General features: G+C 36.7%; 1 protein-coding gene across 1 annotated transcript; it reads left to right on the top strand.

The window, feature by feature from the left end:
- Nucleotides 1-4,693: 4,693 nt before the first annotated feature.
- LOC139760571 (inactive hydroxysteroid dehydrogenase-like protein 1) lies at nucleotides 4,694-21,119 on the top strand. Its single transcript, XM_071683921.1, has 7 exons — nucleotides 4,694-4,996; nucleotides 5,824-5,946; nucleotides 10,641-10,751; nucleotides 11,411-11,628; nucleotides 12,606-12,705; nucleotides 12,830-12,927; nucleotides 13,991-21,119. The coding sequence occupies exons 1-7, from the start codon at nucleotides 4,786-4,788 to the stop codon at nucleotides 14,075-14,077; spliced, it is 948 nt and encodes a 315-aa protein (XP_071540022.1). The 5' UTR covers nucleotides 4,694-4,785; the 3' UTR covers nucleotides 14,078-21,119.
- Nucleotides 21,120-22,179: the final 1,060 nt, after the last annotated feature.

The raw sequence follows: 22,179 nt of genomic DNA, 5'->3' as shown, positions 1-22,179 counted from the left end.
TAAATTTAGCATATTCGAGGTTAGAATGCCGCAATGCCGCTAAAGTTATACAACATATTTACATTACATCAACTTAAATCAATCCTTGCGTATCAAATCCAAATGGTATTATCTACAGCATGCAAAATATCAGCGACGATGCTATGTTACTCCGACGCTGAATGGAAATCTAAAATGGTATATCTAAGACCCCCTAGAGGCTGTGACTAGCTGGGAGAAAAGACCCGTCCGAGCCAAGTGACCCACCGAGGGTGATGACCTCCCTTGTTCAATTGACCTACCAGGCGGAAAGACATCCTCCGGCCCAAATTACTCGCCAGGGGAAAAGACCCCTCCGAACCGAGTAACCCGGCGGGTAGAAATACACCAAGTGAACAATCACTGTGTCGCTCATTTACATTCCTCCTTACACAAGTCTGCTTACTCGTACACACTTACTTATTAACACACTTCGCCATTCACAAACTTTTAATGCATATTTAAACATTTATGATTATCCCTGGTGTGACCTGCCTAAGGCTCCTGCATCCCAAGAGAGAAAGAACTACATTCATGGGAGGACAAGACTAAGAACAATCTATGCCAAAAGATACAAGAGCTGTTTGTTTTGAAGCAGCAAACTAGTCGACTCAGCTAGGTGAAACACCAAGGCTCGAATCCGATTCAGCGAGGTAAGGCACCAAGACTCGGATCAAAGGAAGTAATTCATAATATGCTTCATCATACTTATTCAATGTCATAAGATTCAAAATTTTACCATAATCATTACCTTTTCATAGTTGCGTGAATGATCACTAGAACGCTCGTTTGTTCCTTTGGTATATACTGGAAATATGCAATAGAACAGAATACAATGTCGTGTAAAGCGAAAAAAAAGAATATATATATATACATATAATAGAGAGATAGCTACTAAACAGTGAACTTCCTTAGTATTACCTGAATTAGAATTTTCAATTGCACTTCTCATCTTGCATAGTGGCATGCGCAAAAAGTGACCCCACTTCATGAGAATTACATTTGCCAGGTCGAAACCTAGCCAGAACTTTTATCTTTACTCACGACAATCTGTTGTTCTCTGTTGCACAACTAACTAGAGCGAAACCGTCTGAAAAAAAAAAAAAATCGTCCCACACGGTACGGTACGCAAACGGTTCATAAAACACCAAAACATATCTCAGAACTATTGGGAAATTCAAACAACTAAGATATGCACATGGAAACAGTCCACTAATATGGATTTTCATGACCCGATGCGCCGGATGGGCGCCCGCAAGAATGAGCAAGAGGATATATTTGCCCCCCCTACCTCTTCCTAACATTTTACTCAGAAATGCACATATGGAGCATTATCAAACGCAAACTAGATATCATCAGTAACTTTTTTTTTAATCAATTTCAGAAAATTGTTTGCGTTTAAGAACACAAAACACATTTTAGTCTATTGACTTGCACTGCAAAGGCTGATCCCCTGCAAAATACATGATTTGCTATCCTCCCAACCCCTTGAAAACATTTCTTTAAATGTCCATACGTAAGCACGCGGAAGGAAAAACGTTTCCAAATGCACAAAATGTAAGCCAGCAAAGGACGAACAGTTTGGAAACGCGTTCGTAATCTGTCTTAACCTCATGTTTTCCGAAAGCAATAACCTGATAAATACTTTGAAAATTGCTGATGGCTTCAAGGTAAACAAATAGAAGTGACTTTAAAAAAGAACTGTAATAACCTGTTAAGATGTTACACTAAGTAAGGCAGGCTACGTTACATAGTGCGCACCTGAACTTCACCCCAGACGTTAATTGTGATCAATAACTCCCCTTCCACTAGAAACACTCCGACAATGAAGTGAAACTGCCTTTTACCTTATAGTGAAAGGTCAGAACACGAAGCTGGTAAGCGCTTAATTGTGATGCACAACTCCCCTTCTAATGGAAACATCCCGACAATGAAGTAAAACTTACCTTATAATGGAGGATCAAAAGACGAAGCTTGGCGAGAACTTGTTTGTTTGTTGTACACGAAAAGTTCGGATTTTACACCTATGAACACCTCTCATTAACAAATTAAGCAAAATGGTTCGTATCCTGAATTTACACATACGACACAAGTGGCCTCTTACACGTTCGGACTTGCAATGACCACCTTGTTCAACTACCGAGAACAGAGCAACGAAACATGAGTAAAATAACTGAATAGTTCGAAATATATGAATATTATAGAGTGAATCTATTACCTAATATTGGGTGGAAAAAAAATTCAATTTTCTGGACACAATTTTGCATTCATCCCTTACGTGTCTCGAATTTTCAATAGGTTTTGGATTTCTTTTTTTTTTTCTTTTGTTTCTGCCATGAATTCTGGAAGAGTACTGTTCAGCACTAGTGCAACGATTCCTTGGTGAAAGCCTATGTCACATATAAGTTCTGGATTTAATGCATATATTTCCATCATCTTATTTAATCCGGAATTGCCTAAATCTTGACGATTGATGAAAATAATGAGTATAATCGTCACCTAAAACTGACATTGTTGAGTTAGCAGAAAGGAAGACTGACTGCAGATAGGCTATATCAAATAACGTGAATAATCAAGTGTGATCACGATCATTTGAAAATGTTAGAAGGACCTCAGTGGTGTAGCACTGTTGACCTTAAGGCATTTACAGGCCGCCCGGGGTAGGGTCAACAAAAGTCCGGACTTCTGGTTGAGGTAGCCGGTCCGCAGTTAACCTAGCCTAGCTAGCTGTTCATCCTCCCCTCTGATTGATGATTATATATATATATATATATATATATATATATATATATATATATATATATATATATATATATACATACATATGGTAATGAGATGGCTTTGATTAGGGTATCAAGTTGTCTGTGCCGTTTCAGCTTGCGTAAAAAGAAAAAAGCTCTTTGAGGTGGATTTAAAAGTGATTATATGCCATGGATGTACGGATAGGAAGCCTTGGCCATAGTGCTTGAGCTGAATCTATGGGCAATATAGTTTTTTCTTATGAAGGAATAAGAAATTATAGTAAAATGAAACAATGAACCTTAATGGAGACCCGAAACTTCAATGGCACTGACACATATCTGATATTAATTACCTCCTTCGTACACAGAGACACAAGCAAGAGATGATCCGGAGACCAGAGGCCTGATATTAATTAATTCCTCACGTTAGGATAATTCAAATATGATGACAAGAGAGAGAGAGAGAGAGAGAGAGAGAGAGAGAGAGAGAGAGAGAGAGAGAGAGAGAGAGAGAGAGAGAGATTGTTCATACGTATTCACAATAATTCTTACTAATATGGGAGACCACACCCTAGGGTAAGCAGCAAAGATGTAAAACATCGAAATATGTCGTCGGAATAATGTTGTTTTGATTCAAAGTGTAATTAAGTTTAAGTAAGAGTACCATTACTGAAGCTTTACCGGTGAAAGTGTATATCTAGGATCCTAGGTGCACTTTGGGCAAGCCTGGGTACGTTTGATGGTATGTTAGACATATCGCTGCTGTATGAGTGATAATCGTAGTCCCTACGTGCAAGAGAACGGACGAGGGTGGGTGTGTTTGACATTGAATGCTTGAGGACAATATGTGGGGTCGCGCTTGGACTGACAGTGTAAAGAGATTATGACAAGAGCTTAACTGGATGAATTGAAAATATCTGCTTGTATATAGAGGATGGTGAAGTGCGCCTGATTAAGAGGATGATGAATTTCACAGGTGGAGGGAGCAAGAGGGGATGTGAGAGACTTGAAGGACATCGAATGATGGGTTCCCACTTTTAGGTTATCGGGGCTTGAAGGTACAGAAGGCTGAGAGGTGTGCATGAGATACAGCAAATTGGAGTAATGTGTTATACAGGGGAAGGCGTGCTAACAGTGAGCTGAGTCACAGCACCTAAACTATCAAAGGAAACCACAGAAGGGTTTCTGAGGCTTAGCTGTGGATTGTGTGCTCCGGTTTCGGTGATATTAAACATGACAGCTCGATAGAGGATGTGAACAAACTAGGTCGTTCTTAGTTTGCCCAACTAAACTAAGCAAGACTCTCTTAGTACAATCAGGCTCACTAACATCAAACAACGATTATAACTTTAAACATAAATATAAACTTCTCTCTTTCCATGCAGCTCATGTCAAAACAAGAACAAATAATCATATTTCTCAGACATCAGTGGTCACGTAATTATGACACGAGTTAAGACTTAGATTACCAAATCAATACCACTGTTGAACAGTTAAAGAACGCTTTTTGAATAATTACTGATTTGCCATGCATATCAAGCTGTTAATCGTTAATGAAACTTTGGTTTGATTCTATTTTGATTGGCAAAATACATATATAGTACTTATAAATGAATACTTGACCGAGGATAATACGTATTTCTCGTGTCGTGTAATTCTCATAATGCATTCAAGATATTTAATGGCATAAGGGGATGACCAGAGAATGCAAAACTACAATTGAACTGGATACATAGTAAAATGGTTTTCGTATATCTACAGTATTTAGCACGCAGGCGTTATAACCTATGAAATAATAAATTGCTGATAACGTTCTGCACCAAATAAATAACATGTAAGGTATCAATGGTTATATGGTATCGCGAGCGGGTTACAAAATAGGGTTTTTGGTGGGTTACTTCAATTTGTATTTCAGAAGACGCGTTCAAATTGCGCCATTTTGGTTTGTTTACGTCGCTCAGCTGGGCGTCGTGCAAGACGAGTTCTCGTTTGTCAATAGAACGTCTCCCTTAAAATCGCTTACACCATGGCAGTGACAGTGGATTCTGCCCAGTGGCTACTGAACGAGTTCATATCTGGACTACGGCATACAGAAGAGGTGTTGTCATTCGTGGGTATCTTTTGTATTGGAAAGATCACCGTGACAACGATGTGGGATGTGGCTACGGGACTGAGAGTACACTTCTGGTCCAAGCTTGTCACCAGGCACTGGGCGAAAGAGTACGGCAAATGGGCAGGTTGGTCTTATTACGTTAACCATCTTAACAGTATTTCTGCTGGAAGTTGACAGCCTACCCGTCGAGATGCTTTCCTTCATTTTTGATAAATGAATTAACTACGTATGGAATTTCTTTTTTAAATAATTTAGCTTCCCACCGCGACTAGTTTTGAATACTGATTGTGTTTTGCAGTACTAATTTAGAGCTAGAAAATACAGTTACAGTGAGAGTTGTGGACTATGATTTGAAGTATTGAATATTATTAAATGATATTTAAGGCAATAGAAGTTATGTATATCTGGAAAACTGGGGGTTTGATGAATGTCATAGTAGGTAATATACTTGTACATTATTAAGTAAACTTATGAAGACTTTATTGAACCTGACATATTAGCCGAAATTATAAGAGAAATACCAATTACTACAGTCATTATCAATATTTCAAGTTACAATTGCACTAGTTGTTCTGGCTGATAGATTTTGACGAACTTGGTTGTGCATTTGGCACAAGCACATTGCCCAAGCAAATTAAAGGTCTTATAGATTGTTGACAACTTACCTCCACTAAGCAATTTATTCAGATTCAGTAGAGCTTTATTAAGTTTGTAAATTGATTTTCAAACCAAGTTAAGCACTTCCGCCTTTCCTCTCTTTCCTCTTTCCCGTAGATGATATATTGATTTTTATGCCTATTGTATATGAGTGTGGGACAGCATTAATGGTTAATTTATCACTCTGAAGTGAAAGGCAATAATGATTTTATCTTTATGCCTAAAGTCTTTTAAATGCACAGTAGTTTATTAAGTAAAATTCCACCAATAAGATGGTTGGTTCTTTCTTTACAGTTGTAACTGGCTCCACTGATGGTATTGGCAAAGGTTATGCAACAGTTTTGGCCAAGAATGGCATGAATATTGTACTCATCTCACGCTTTCAGAAGAAACTGGAGAGAGTTGCACAGGAGATCCGTATGTGATAGTAGCCAGTCCTTTTGTGGTAGCTGTCAATCTATATGTGGTACTGTAGTTGCCACTTGGTGCAGGTATAAAGTTGATTTAAGTGATCAAAGATTCTTTTGATTATGAGATATATATATATATATATATATATATATATATATATATATATATATATTTTATTATGTATGTGTGTATATGTGTGTGTAGATGTTTATGTATATACGTGTGTATGTGGGTGGGTTGGGCCATTCTTTCATCTGTTTCCTTGCGCTACCTCGCTGACGGAGGAGACAGCGACAAAGTATAATAGATAAATTAATATATTTTATTATACTTAATCGCTGTTTTCCGTGTCAGCGAGGTAGTGCTAGGAAACATGAACAGCCCAAACACTCTTATATACATATGTATATACGTAAATGCCCATACCCACACATATACATACATCTGCATATTGACATAGACATACACTTAGACATATACATATGTACACATATACACATTCCTAGTTGCTTGCAAAGCTAAGACACATTGGTAAGCAAGTGCCTCCAGTGACACTTTGTTACCAGTGGCATCTTAGTTTCACCTCTTCATTTTCCTCGTGGACTCATAGGAATATCTTGATCACGCACAAAATTGTGATCCTTTCCAATATATATATGTGTGTGTGTGTGTGTGTGTGTGTGTGTGTGTACGAGTGGAAGGCCATCTTTCATCTGCTTCCCAGCGCCACCCTGCTGACACGGGAGACAGCGACTATACATAATGAGATATAATAATTTTCCAAACTGGAGGTGGAAGGATGGAGTAAAAGGGATTTTGAGCGATTGGGGCCTGAACATACAGGAAAGTGAAAGGTGTGCAAGGAATAAAGTAAATTGGAACAATGTGGTATACTGGGGTCGATGTGCTGTCAGTGGATTGAACCAGGGCATGTGAAGCTTCTGGGGTAAACTATGGAAAGTTTTGTGGGACCTGGATGTGGAAAGGGAGCTGTGGTTTCAGTGCATTACACATGACAGCTAGAGACTGAGTGTGAATGAATGTGGCCTTTGTTGGCTTTTCCTAGCGCTACCTCGCGTGCGCGTTGAGAGGGGATGCTGCTTCATTTGTGGTGGGATGGCAACGGGAATGGATGAAGGCAGCAGGTATGAATATGTACATGTGTATATATGTATATGTCTATGTATGCATACGTTGAAATGTACAGGTATGTGTATGTGCGGGTGTGGTCGTTTATGTATGTGCATGTGTATGTGGGTGGGTAGGGCCATTTCTTTCATCTGTTTCCTTGTGCTACTTTGTTTACACGGGAGACAACAACTAAGTATGATAATTATTCGTTGAAGCAGAGGGTAGCAATAATGTCTCCTGTGGGACGGTGTAGTGCCAGAATGGATGAAAGCAAGCATGAATATGTATATATATGTATATATCTGTGAATGTGTATGTATATGGGCATTTATATATATATATATATATATATATATATATATATATATATATATGTATATGTATGTACAGGAGTGGATGGGCCATTCTTTGTCTTTCCTGGTGCTACCTTGCTGATGCGGGAAACAGCGATCAAGTATAATAAACAAGTATGATATAATATTTTCCCAAACACATGATATACACATTATACCTGCTGTAAATTTTTTTTTTTTTTTTTTTTTTTATACTTTGTCGCTGTCTCCCGCGTTTGCGAGGTAGCGCAAGGAAACAGACGAAAGAAATGGCCCAACCCCCCCCATACACATGTACATACACACGTCCACACACACAAATATACATACCTACACAGCTTTCCATGGTTTACCCCGGACGCTTCACATGCCTTGATTCAATCCACTGACAGCACGTCAACCCCTGTATACCACATCGCTCCAATTCACTCTATTCCTTGCCCTCCTTTCACCCTCCTGCATGTTCAGGCCCCGATCACACAAAATCTTTTTCACTCCATCTATCCACCTCCAATTTGGTCTCCCTCTTCTCCTCGTTCCCTCCACCTCCGACACATATATCCTCTTGGTCAATCTTTCCTCACTCATTCTCTCCATGTGCCCAAACCATTTTAAAACACCCTCTTCTGCTCTCTCAACCACGCTCTTTTTATTTCCACACATCTCTCTTACCCTTACGTTACTTACTCGATCAAACCACCTCACACCACACATTGTCCTCAAACATCTCATTTCCAGCACATCCATCCTCCTGCGCACAACTCTATCCATAGCCCACGCCTCGCAACCATACAACATTGTTGGAACTACTATTCCTTCAAACATACCCATTTTTGCTTTCCGGGATAATGTTCTCGACTTCCACACATTTTTCAAGGCTCCCAAAATTTTCGCCCCCTCCCCCACCCTCATGATCCAATTCGCTTGCATGTTGTTCCATATTTCGACTGACATGCACAGCACTTTGCCCAAGATAATTAAAGTCAATTTACACTTCCTCCACTAGTTTTTCAACCTTATTAAAAATATTCAAACCAATTAAGACTTCGATTTCCTCAACTTTCCTCTGTACCTATATATATTGCTTTTATCCAATTTACAGCATTAATTTATTTATCACACTGATGACATAATCGTTTCATCTTTTGCTAAGTTTTTACAATGCACCAGAGTTTATTAGTAACAAACCAATAGATCTGTCCTTCTAAGTTGTAACTGCTCCAACAGGATTCAAAGTTATGCCACAGTTTTGCCAAGAATCATGTATTTACTCTCTCAACGCTTTCATAAAAATAAATTACAATCCATGGATAATAGCACACCCTTTTGTGCTGTCAACTAGGTACTTTGCCACTGAGTAAAATCGATTTGTGATCATTCTTTTGTATACGATATAATGATTATATCTGATATAAAATACTTATATTATCTTCTAACATTTGCCTCCGAATATATTGTAATTTTATCCTTACTGTAGGTTGGCCATTCTTTCAACTGTTTCTTGCCTTCTCGCGAGGAGACCAAATATAATAGTAATAAATATTTTACTTTTTAATGTTTTTCTCACATATCTAGATTCATCAACAGCCAAACACTCTATACATATACTATGCCCTACCCACTCTGATACATCACTGCTTTACTACCACTTAGACTATCATTGTAAAATATACACATTCCATTTTCAACTAACAATACCCTCCATGAATTTGTTACCAGTGGATCTTATCAACCTTATTACCTCTGGTAAATTTTGACACGCACAATTTATCCTTCCTTTTGTGTTGTGTGGGGTGTGGTGTTACATGCAGCATCTTTCATCGCTTCCCAGGCACCTCTACACGATGACACGACTATACATATAATATAACATTATCCAAACTGGAGTGGAAGAATAAGGTCGACGATTCCCTGAAATTAAATAAATTCAAATAAGTAAATTGAACAATTGAACGCTGGCTGCCAGTGTTTGCCGGGCATTGATTTTCCCGGGAACAAAAGTTTTATACCTGATGTCTGTGTTTCACAAATACAAAATTTACTAATCCTTTTTGGCTTCCCTGCCAACCTACCGCGTTGAAGATGCTGCTTACATTTGTTGGATCAACACATGTAAGGCAACAGTATAAATTACATGAATGTATATCTCTTATCATACAAATGTCCCAGTATACTGTGTATGTCGGTTCTTTTTATGTCCATGTATGTGTGGTAGGGCCATTTCTTTCATCTGTTTCCTTGTGCTACTTTGTTTACACGGAGACAACACTAAGTTGTAATTATCGTTGAACAGAGGTACTAATTCTCTTGGGCGTTAGTTCCATGGTGAAAGCAAGCATAAAATGTTATGATAGTTACTCATCGAATGTCATGTATGGGCATTTTTTTTATTTCACTTTTTTGACCTATATTTTATATCTTTTATATTTTTAACTCAATATGCTATATTTTCCCTGGATAGGAAATCTTCCATAATCCTCTCTCTAGAGCGCTTACACTAATACTCTTACTTCTTCTATTCCAAAAAAAAATCCAGGTGACGGTATTCCTAAAGCCCATCCTCAGTTCTTTCTACCTCGCACCAAATGCGATAGTTTAAAGAAAAGAAAGATATGATCATGATATCCTTTAAATGGATGGCCATTCTCTTCCGCCCTGCTGAGCAACACACTTATTACTTTTTCAACTGTTCATTGCTGTAAATTATTCACCACTATTCCCCAAGAATCGAACCCTGGTCACTGGGCTGCCATGCATATGGAGTAGGGGTTTGATTCTTAGGATACAGTGTTGAATATTTATATAAGGGGATTACATTGCTTAGTAAAGAAAAACTTACCTAACTGATAGCAGGGAAGTCTGTACTGATCTAGGAAGATGTAGGGTACTGTGAAAGAGAAAGATCTGATAAAATTTTGGAGCAAAAAAGGCTTTTGTATATCAGGGCTTAAACATTTATAAAGATGAAAGTCATTCATGGGGAATGGGATAGATTAACTTCAGTTGCTGTGGCATGTGTGGTGGCAACATGTTACTGGACTGAACCAGGCATGCTAAAGCTCACATGAAGTATTCTGTGGGGCTTGGCTGTTTATGGTTGGTTCTTGTTTTATTACATTATTCATGACAACTTGTGAGTGACTGTGATGGGGCCATTGTATATTTGTTCCAAATGGTAATTTGCTAAGGCAGGAAAAGCAGTTAGGTGTAAAAGAATATTCAATCTTATTGGAACAGGTAACCGGTATGGAGTCCAGACAGAAACAGTGAAAGCTGATTTTCCCATTGGACAACCAGTATATGATGACATCAGCAAACATCTTCAAGATAAAGAGATTGGTATCTTAGGTAAGATACATATATATTTTTGTGGTAAAGTGTGTTTATTGAAGAAAAACAAGTGCTTAAAGCTGATAGATAATTATAGCAGTCACAATTCTGGAGTAAAAGTGCTCTAAGTATCCTTTTAGAATTATAAAAATTTATAATTTATTTGGAATTTTTGGGTGATCAAAATGGATATTTTACCTTTACCACCCATTTTTCAGGGTAAGATATTGCTGCATAGATAGAATGAATGTACAGTACGCAGAGTTGAAAAAAAGTACTAATTATGTAAATATGCAAATGATTTGAGTGTGTCCATAGCAATTTGCTTGTTACCTAGGGCCACTCTTGGCCAGTCAGGAACCAGACTGACATCCTAGACCCTCTCCATAATAGCTGAGCAGAACTCCCAATTCATACATCATAGCCTTAACTCAAGGCGGTTAGAAAAGTACAAAGAAAAGTCTTTTTTATAGAAAGAAGGTGGGGTACGGTAAGCATACTGTAGTTTGAGAAGAGTTTTCCCTGAAGGTAAATGGACGTTAAAGGTGAATCTGGTTTCATTAACTTATGTCCAAGGACAGTTGGTTTTATTAAGTATTTAAATCATTATTGCTTTGATTGTTACAGTCGGTGTTGGCTAATTATTGAGTGAAAATTTTCATATCTGCATATTTCAGTAAACAGTGTTGGGGTGATTTCCAACCCAGTATTCTTCGAAAATATGCCCGAAGAGGACCTCTGGGCACAAATCAATATTAATGTGGCATCTGTACCTGCTATGACAAGACTTGTGTTACCTGGCATGTTGGCACGGAAAAAAGGTGCAATTATCAACATTAGCTCATCGGGAGCTCTTGTTCCATACCCACTGTTGCAGGTCTTCAGTGCTACCAAGGTAAAGTTGATTTTGACATATGACGATATTCATGTGGGTTCTATCTTGACGTTAGTGGGGATCAGTCATTGAGAATATTTTTTTTTGTCTTGTTAATCTTTTCTTTTATTTACATGCACCTTTATTGCCTTCCTGGTAGAACTGCAAGCTAGCCTTGCTTGTGGCAAAATCGTTTTAGGTACTCAATAACCTGCTTCCTTTCCTTCTTTGTCATACTCTCTCCTTCATCTTTTGCATTCTTCATTTTTTTTCCTTCATCTTTATTCCCTTTCCTCTGTCCATTTCCAGCTCTTTCTGCTCCTTCCTTTCATCCATCTCATGTATCAATGTCTGTCCCTTCATTCTTTTCTCTCCCTTGCACTCCTTTCTTTTGTTCAATTTTCCCTCTCTTCCTCCCCCTATTTCTTTCTCTTTTCCCCCTCTCTTCTTTCCCCCTGCTTAAACCTACATTCTTAGTTCCTCTATGCTCCTTCCAGTTTGAGTGTTTTTTCTTTTCTTTTCCCATTTCATGGTTATCGCTAACTGAATGATCATAAGATTATAGTAATATGTTTCTAACAGCAGGCAATGCTTTATGAAGATGATGCATGTTATTCTAAGAGTTACTGAAATTTTAGATCCAAATTTTGATAGATAAAGCAGATATATAGAGAGTATGAAGTAGTATTAAACTGTTAAGAAAATGAATATCTGATTATTCCATTGTCATTAGAGAAATTTTTCTGTGTGGGAGAACATTTAAGTTGTAGGTAAATGGGTAGATATTTTCCTAGAATAGGCCAATATTACGAGAAACCAGAGTTGAGGGGGAATGTAACATAAAGAGGTTCTTGTGCTGGATAGGATTAAGTAAAGATGAATATCTATTTTAGATGCTCTGCTGACAATGCTGAAGATAGCTTATTTAGTTATTTATTTATTTTTTTTTTGAGGGGGTTTGGGAAGAGAACTGAGTAATAGTTAATTTTTTCTTGCAGGCTTTTGTAAATTACTATTCTCAAGCACTTGAGTTTGAATACCGGTCATCTGGAATAACCGTACAGACCATCGTATCTGCTGGTCTCTCAACAGACATAAGTAAGTTTGATGAAATTGTACTCAAACTAAGTTTGTCACAGCATATAGCAGTTTTTGAGAAGTTACATCAGGGTTTACTCTATATTACAAATGCATTTTGTCATGAAATACAATTTTTTTTCAGGGTTCTTCAATCCAAGTCCTACCACATTTGCTGCTCATGCCCTCTCAACATTAGGTTATGCTCGGTGCACCACAGGATATTGGATCCATGGAATTCTGGTAATGTTCTTTTGGGAATATACTTTTATATATATAATTTATTGCTTATCATCTTAGTTTTTCTTTCCCATTCTAGAATTCACATTTTTCAAGTTGTAAAAAGATGGATGCAGAGTCTGAAAAAGTGAAAATGAGTTAGGGTGAGAGTATTGGCAAACTTCAGGTATAACAAACTGAACATGTTTTGATAGGAGGTGAATAGTGTAATGGAGGACAGTCGAACAAGTGAGAGCAACAGTGAAGGAAGCAGATGGGGAAATGATATCTGACAAAGAGGAATGAAAAGATGAGATTATTTTGAAGGACTTCTGAATGTTAGAGTATCAGAAGTAGGCCATTTGGGACTTAAGAGTTTGTGCAATAAGAGTGTCAGTGTAAGTGTTTTTGTGAATATAGAAGGGATGGTGAAAGCCTGTACATATGTGTGCAGTTACCATTTGTGTTAGGATGAGAATTTTACACTTGTGTTGCCCCATCTTTAAACCTTGTACATATGTGCCATGTCTTCTGCCCCATCTTTGAACCTTGTACATATGTGCCATGTCTTCTGCCCCATCTTTAAACCTTGTACATATGTGTCATGTCTTCCCATTTATGTTATTACACACCTGGGCCTAAACCAGGTACTCATTTATCGACCATCCCTGAGGAGAGAATGAAAAGCTGGGATTTGCTGCTATTTCCAAAATTTGAACCTGGGCAGGCTCATGTGTCAATCATGTTCAGTTTCTGTGTGTGTGTGAATGCATTTATAAATGTTCCCATAAATGGTTATAAGGGGCTGATTGGCAGCTATGTTCACCCTCCAGCTTGAATTTTTGGGAAGTTAGCCGATCATACAATTCAGGTCACTTGCCAGTCTAAACTGTTTGTATTGTAACTGATTACGTGAACCAAAGGAAAATTTTTTAGTCTCAAATGTGAGCAGTTCCATCCTTTTTATTTCCTGTATCTGTTTTTTACAACTTTCTTGATTTTGAGGGCAACAGTGTTATCTTTAACTCTTCATATCACTTCCTCTTTATTTTTATTTCTAGTTTCATAGAAGTGTCTTATTTTTCAGGTGTGGTTCATGGAAAGGATACCTTGGTGGTTTGCAATGAGATGCTTCATGTTAACTCACAAGTCTAACCTTAAGAAGAAAGTTTAAGTTATTATGATTATGACCTCTGTTCATAATTATTGTATTAACTATGTTAAAGTTGTGAAAAGGAAAAATTCATTTGTTTTATGTTGAAGATAAGCATTGTTTTTCTTTAAGGATATTACTCTGTTGCTAGTCATCTAAATGTTGCCATTCGAGAGGGCCAACATGATAATGAACTGGAATTCTCTTGAAGTGGGTATAGTACATTTTCGTTTATGTTTTAACTTCAAGATTTTGATGGTGCAGAGTTAAAGACATTCATATATATTGTTTAGTGTATGCAGCATAGGTGATAATGAATTTCAAACTTTGATTTTGAAAATTCTATTTACATTTAAAATACATGTTTAGAGATACCAGTCTACTGTGAAATCACTTGCACTGTAAGGTGACTTCTTGATACCTAATGATGTACTTTCTAATCATCTACTGAGGTTATTTGTATAGCAGCATTCTTAGCAAGTATTTTGTCTCCATATATACGGAAGAAAATGTTACTTTTTCCCCACATTCTGTCACTTAGAAGCATTATAAGCAAGTATCTTGCCCTCCTTATAAATGTGGGAGAAAATATTCTTTTTTGTTCAGTTTTGCTGATTAGATCAAGTTGTGTGACGTCTTTTTGAAGTCTTTGCAATGACTTACTCATCAAAGTAACCATGTGACTTTGTTATCTGTTTATTTATTGATTTTTTCCAAGATCTCAAACCTCCAGTTATAATTTCTAATTATCAAAGTCAGCTTACTTGCATGACATTCTTAGAATCTGAGAATTGTTTTATACGTATATATACCATATTTTCAAGATAGAAAGGGAAATTCAAAGTTATGCTAGATATTTATGCGTTTAAAGTTTGCTATTGGCTGTGTATTATAGGATCTAAGCCTTTTTGTGAAGGTCCTAAGAAGTGATTTTTGGCAAGTTTTATTTTCCTGAGTGATGTGAAGGGTATTGTGTGGCTCTCTTCTCTTCGATGCAGGTTTTTCTGGATTTCCATTGAACCTAGTACATGTGATAATGATGCATTTACGAGCTGTTAGACTTAGGAAAGAAATGGGGGAAGACTTTAATAATGCAAAGAAAAATATTTTTGTGGCATATTGTACTTAATGGTTGGTAACCAAAATGTTTGGGAAAATCTGTTTGTGCCCAGAAATGTGGGTAATGTAGATGGATATCATTATTCATCTGGTTAAGTGATAGTAAACTGTGATATACTGTAGATGAATAGATAGATAACTGATAAGTGTATTTATCTGTGAAGACGGATAATTGATGACATTCATATGTAACAGAGAATGCAATCCTACTTGGTAAAGGAAAAGAGGGCATGCTAAAGCATCTCTCAACACAAGTTACTGATCAGGTTCCAGCTTTGGAGATTTAATTGCAATTTGCAAAATACACGGAAATGGAATTTTGTTAAAATAGTTGACAAAAAAGAGTTTTGTCAGAAGTGAAGCTATATTAAGTAAAAGTTATAGATAAAAGTTTGTAGAGAAATGGCAAATAACAGCAGACTTTGTATTTTGTGATAAAGTTGTAAACTGAAATGAATATTTTTTAATTTTTTCCATTCTTAGCCCTTTCAGTCTTAATCATCATCTATATGTACATTATATCCAACCAAAGTTTTTAAAAAACTTAAGAATAAGAATGTTGAAATCATAGATTAACTCAAAATAATGTTAAACACATCCCACAAGAACAAAAATTATTTAGCAGCTGTACTTCCTTTAAATTTCCTTAGCAGTAGAATATTTATAAGCCTGTTCTGACACATAACTGTCATCATAAAGCCAAAATGAAACATCTTAATTACTGTTAGCATATTCCGCATATTCCTCTAAATCACTACATTTACTCAAAATGTTTTAATTTTTTGTGGTTGCCAAATGCATGGGTATCATTCTTACATCTGCTAGGTGCATGCTGTGATGAATCCTATCACTTAGTTTTGGTAGGGTAACTGAAAGCTGTGAAATTTCTAAGAGCGACTAATTATTACTGTTGACATATGATGTCTGTATATGGCTCATTGAAGCTCCAGGAGATTTCAAATGTAGTGGTAAATATTAGCATGTCTCACATATGACTGAAAGGGTTAAGCAGGGGATATTTGTTGTACAACTTAGAAGTATTGTGATGGGAAGTATTTCTGCCGTTGTTAGTGTTTAAGTTAGGGATGGCTGTTGATGTTTGTTAGACTGAAAAAGTAAGGGACTGAAAAATGTTGATGTGCCAACAATACAGGAAAGTGGTATAAGTGTAAGGATTGAAAGAATATTGATTAAAAAAAAACCAAAGGGAGGAATGGAAATGGAGAAATAGCAATAAGAACAGGTTATTCATATATTTTGACAGACTGACTGAGCAAATGATACATGCATGTTTCAGTATGTCATATGTGATAGCAAGAAGTTGGAAGTGTACATAAGAAGTCACTGACTCGGTGTTCGTAATGTTACCTTACTAAAGTGGGAAATGCAATTAGCTGTTTGAAATGTTTAGAAGTAGTAATATTTATGATAATGGTAATAGTAAAGTTTATTGATTATTATCATAGAGAATTGCTTGAGGAAAAATGGATGATTTACTCAATTTAGGTTATAATGAATTCTCAGATTTTCATGTAGTGTGCTGGAATGGTGTATGAATTCTGCAAAAGATTGGAAGGACTGATTAGAAGTAAGGACTTGAGGATAACATAAGATCTATTAAATGCTCTGAGAAATAATGTTACTGGCATATAGAGTTCAAAAAAATGGTACTTTAGGTTAGAACAGTTGTCCTTTTTCCACCCTACAGACAAACATACACGCATGTCCACTTTAGGATCTGCCTTATTTTATGATGCTTTCCTCACATACATATGTACACACATGACCACTCTTTAGGATCTGCCCTATTTTATGATCTGTGGTCCTTCCCAGTGAACATTGCTGGTTTTAAACAGGGGAAGTTGATGGAATCAGTTAAGGTCTCTTTAAGTATAGTACATGTCAAATAGCAACTAATTGGTTTGAAGTTTAGATGCAACTTTGTTTTACAATCATAACTGATGATTTATGTGCATGATTGAAGTTATGAAGCAGTTCATAGCAAGGAGTACATGAAGAGTAATTTGACCATGGAATTGGGGAAATGGAAGTCTGAGATGATGACAACACCATTTGCAAATGATTCATGCAGCATGGTGATTGAGAGGAAATGGCAGGAAAAGGCGGTCAAGTATAATAAAAAAATAATTATACATATGTTTATTATTATTATACTTGATTGCCAATTTGCGTGTCGGCAAGGTAGCACCAGGAAACACATGAAGAAAGACCCATCCACTCATATACACACATATATACATGCATGCACATACATGTACATATACATAACAAGATATACACATACACAGACATATACATATATACACATGTGCATATTCTTGCTTGCCTTTGTCTATTCCCGGCACCACCTACCGCCCCTCAGGAAACAGCACTGCCACCCCCTGCGTCAGCGAGGTAATGCCAGGAAAACAGACAAAAAAAGGCCACACTTGCTCACACTCAGTCTCTAGCTGTCATGTGTAATGCATGGAAATCACAGCTTTCTATCTGTATCTAGGCCCCTGGTGATAGGGGAGGGGTGAGAGTGGGTGGCTGGAAATCCTTTCTTCCCGTTTTTACTTATCGATAAGAAGGTACAGAGAAGGGTACCAAATGAGGATTTTCCTCTAAGGCTCAGTTCTCTGTTCTTAACTTTAACTCACTAATGCGGGAAATGGCGAATATGTATGAGAAAAAGATATATATATTTTCATACATATTCGCCATTTCCTGCATTAGTGACATAACATCAAGAACAGATGACTGAGCATCAGAGGGGAAAAATCCTCAATTGGCTCTTGTCTTTGTTCCCTCTTTTGGAAAAGTAAAATAGGAGGGAACAATTTCCAGCCCCCTACTCCTACCCCTTTTAGTTGCATTTATGTCATGCAGAGAATACATGGGAAGTATTCTTTCTCCCCTATCTCCAGGGATACATACATATATATAAGATGTATAAGGTTTGCTGGCTCAGGCATTGAAGTATCTGCTGAATATGTTTATCAAAGATTTGGTATGAAATTTATCTGAGAGTATTTAAAAAAGCAAGAAAGTAGCCAAAGCACCCAGTTCAAGAATGAGTTACAGGTGTGAAAGACTAAATAGGTCAGGTAAAGGATATAAAAAGAGTGAAACATACTGCCTTGGAGGGCACAAGCTTTGGCGTTTTTCAGACTTGGCATTGGAGAAAGAGTTGATGAACTCAAAAATTAGGATTATCAGGTGCAAAATGAATTGTGGTAGTCAAAAAGACTAAGAATGGAGCTGTGGCATGGTTAGGACAAAAAGGATGGATATCATGGAGATGATAGAGAATGTTTTAAATGAATTAAAGGGAGGTGAAAAGCAATTAGATGGAGAAACAGCTTAAAGTCACGAATGGAAGGGGTAATGGTTTGGATCATACGGCATAGTACAGGAATAGGGATGAATGGAATGAATAGAACTGTATAGGCCACCCTGCTAGATATTAAGAGATGATGTACTGAATAAGGATATATTTAACTGGTACAGAAAATCAAAGTTTCAGTTCATGTACTGTATTATACTACTTCAACAAAATATAGGAAGAAGCTATACTTAAAGATACCTGTTCTATCCATCAAGCTTCATTCTTAGACCACAATACTTCTGACGTTCCTCTTGCTGGTCTGCTTTACCTTCTCATACTTCACAATATTTTGCAGGTAATGCTGCTTCCCACTTATCAGTTCTTCCTTCCCCACTTTAACTTAGTTTTTTACCTATACCAATTATACCCTTCCCTTTCATGGGGACATGCAGAGAAAAGATGGTGCAATGGATCCCAGCTTTACAGAGTAAGATTAGGATTTCATAACCCTCAATCCAGATTTTGCATTTCTCTCGTAAACAGCGACACAAAGCTGACAAATTCATCAGACAAAATTTTTCTTGCAATGACTAGAACTTCTAACCTATTCCATAAACCAAGAATGAGCAAGTAGATGTGACAATCTACAATGAAGGTAGTGATAGCTCAACAGCCTGATGGTTTTGTTTTGTTTTAATTCACTGCATCTTTATAGATGTCTGCTTTTCTTTAGATATATGAATTTTATTTCAGTTTTATGAAAAGAATTTTTTTTTTTCTAGTATTACACATTTATGATTCAAGAGTACGAAACACAAAAAATGGACTTTCATTTAATGTAATTCATATTGATTTTCCAATTCTAATCTATCATCAATATTGTTAATATTTTTGGGTATATTAGGCTATTTTCATGCATATTAAACCTATGGACATAGGACTAACGGTCAAAAGACTTTTACGTGATTTGGTAGACGACTTACTTTGATTTTGTGGAATCACTATTTGTCACAGATTATTTGCTTTGTAGACTACCACTGGAACAGTGTTGCCTGTTCTTGCTGATGTTCTTTCCTATATACTAAAGTGACATCTCGACCACCTGCAATACCAAACCCAAAAACACATGGGCTGTGGAAACAGCAAACTTTAAATAGATAAGTGAATACAAGGATTTACAACATAAATGGATGAATAGATGATAACATAAACATACTTTGTATGCCATTATCAGAGCTTGGTTGCACCTGGGTTTGGCTGGCTAGTTTTGAATTTGGATTGTGCTGAATCCCAACCTTGGCCAATCAACTTGTGTGTTAACCCCCACGCCAAACTACAGTGTTAGAAAAAAAGATGGCATTTGTAGGTTAAAATAACGCTTTCATACATAAGATTCTCTTCGCAGAACAAATCCTATTATTTGCTTTTGATGGGGTTATATGTTTAGCAACATGACACACCCTTAGGAGTCAGCTGGCATGATTTGCCACTTCGGTAACATGTGGTACTGAGTATGGAGGGATGTAAATTCTGCTCATTGTCCTTATGTTTCATGATGGTTGTGCCATTTCTTTTTGCGACATTTTTCCACTATCTGTAGGTTTGAATAAGTATTCCCAAATCCCTCAAATGAAAGCTGATGCATGTAGGCATTATTTTGAAAAAGTAAGTCATATTTTTCTTTTCAGAGGATGTAATTTAAAAAGAAAAAAAATCATAAAGTGTTTGATGTTGCATGATTTTAGAAAAAACCATGTTATGTGAATTGTCACAAAGTGATGGAAGGATGTATTTCAGTAACTGAGGCAACACTCGTACCTATATTCCCATAAAGCAAGTACCTGTAAGCTTCTTTGCTTCTATGATAGGTAAACCATCAATGAACATAAGTTCTCCACCAAATTTCTTAAGGTTGCTCTTAGATTTCAGTAGAGGGATGTGTAGAGGTAAGTGGTGGCCAAGTTACTTAGGGAGGATTTATATATGATGTTTAGAAAATAACATAGATGTTGTAAGTAGATAGTACATTGTTCTGTAGACCAATTTGTTATCTTTTGCTGTTTGAATTTACATGAGGTGGATAGGTGCATACAGCCTGTCAGCACACTCCTACACTACCTCAACCCATGTCTGTTGTGCTAAAGTTAAACTTAGACTTCCAAAGAAGTACAAGAATGAATAAGTCTTTTCACATTGCACTCTGAGGTGATGCATTACATGAGACAAAAGTTTTTATGTGCACTTTTTTCTTCACATTTAAATGTTTCATTGTGCCCCATCAAAAATCATTTGTCCAACATTAGTTGAAATACCTCTCCCTCATCAGTTCTCTTTTTGTATCAGTCGATGACTTGTTTAGTTTACATCATGCACCTTCAGCTGTACCTCCATATATCCCTTTGACTGATGTATGAACCTCTAAATATACAGATACTGATGGATTACTGTAGGCAGAATTCTGTCAAACCAGTTCTTTTCCCATGTAGTTTGATTTAAAAATGGATACCTGAAGTGTTTAGTGTATCAAAAACTTTTTATTCTGTAGTCATTTCATCTAATAAGGCAAAGGGTAAGAGATGTTGATGGATGTAAAATTAAAGTAAATGAAAATTGTATTTGAATATGCTTTTCCATTTATATTAGTTATTTCATTCATGTGGTGCTTTAGTGAATGTCATAAATTTTTTAATCATTATCATATTAACTACAAAACTTGAATTGCACTCGATATCTTGGCCATTAATTTTATATTCTTCTGCTGTATTAGCTTTGCATTTCTTTCTTTTCCTATTCTATCTGTAGCAAGACATGGGAATATTCCACTGGATATGATTTACATCTTTTTTAATAATACACCGAAATATTCATCTAGTTACGCTTTAGATTTTTTGTTTCCTGCAAAGCAGGTATAATTGCATTATATGAAGTAGGACTTGTTGGTATTCCAGAACATGTTGGTTATTATTTGATTACTGGAATATTGGAGATGTCTTTGAAAGATTCAATAACTGATTATTTTTTTAATACATATTTATCATTTCCTGCATTAACGATGTAGCATTTAGAACAGAGGATGAGCCTAAGAGAGAAACTCCTGACTTAGGCCCCTTCTCTGTTCCCTCTTTTGGATAATTAAAAACTGGAGGGGAGGATTCCAGCCCCCGGGTCCCTCCCCTTTCAGTCGCCTTCAACAAAACGCAGGGAATACGTGGGAAGTATTCTTTCTCCCCTATCCCCATTTGCTTCGTAAAGGGAATCATATACCTGCCATCTTGTGTGTTCTGAAGAGAACGATATCTTTGACACTCAAATTAGTCCCATTTCTATTTCCTAGTACAGTCACCAGAGCAACTGACATGCAGTCCAATAGGGATAAGAAAGAACAGTAATGATAAATATATGCATATTCCACGTACTTTTCTCATCATACCCTTCTAGACTACCTCCTTTTTAGACTACATCTTCCGTTCATTAAACTTTCCACACATCTGTGTTTCTACTTATATAAGTCATCGACACATGATCCCACTACACTCAAATTTCCGACATTTATAGTTTAGTGCAAAATTTACGCTTCATACATTATCATGTTTGATAAGAGTCGGGTAGATCGTGTTTCTTATAAAATTAGTAATGCTCGGCACTTTGGGGAAACTGATGTGTTACAAATTAC

This window comes from Panulirus ornatus, chromosome 37 (assembly GCF_036320965.1).
Source record: "Panulirus ornatus isolate Po-2019 chromosome 37, ASM3632096v1, whole genome shotgun sequence".
Lineage (NCBI taxonomy): Eukaryota > Metazoa > Arthropoda > Malacostraca > Decapoda > Palinuridae > Panulirus > Panulirus ornatus.
The sequence above is the reverse complement of the archived record's forward strand: the minus strand, read 5'-3'. Positions and strand labels throughout refer to the sequence as shown.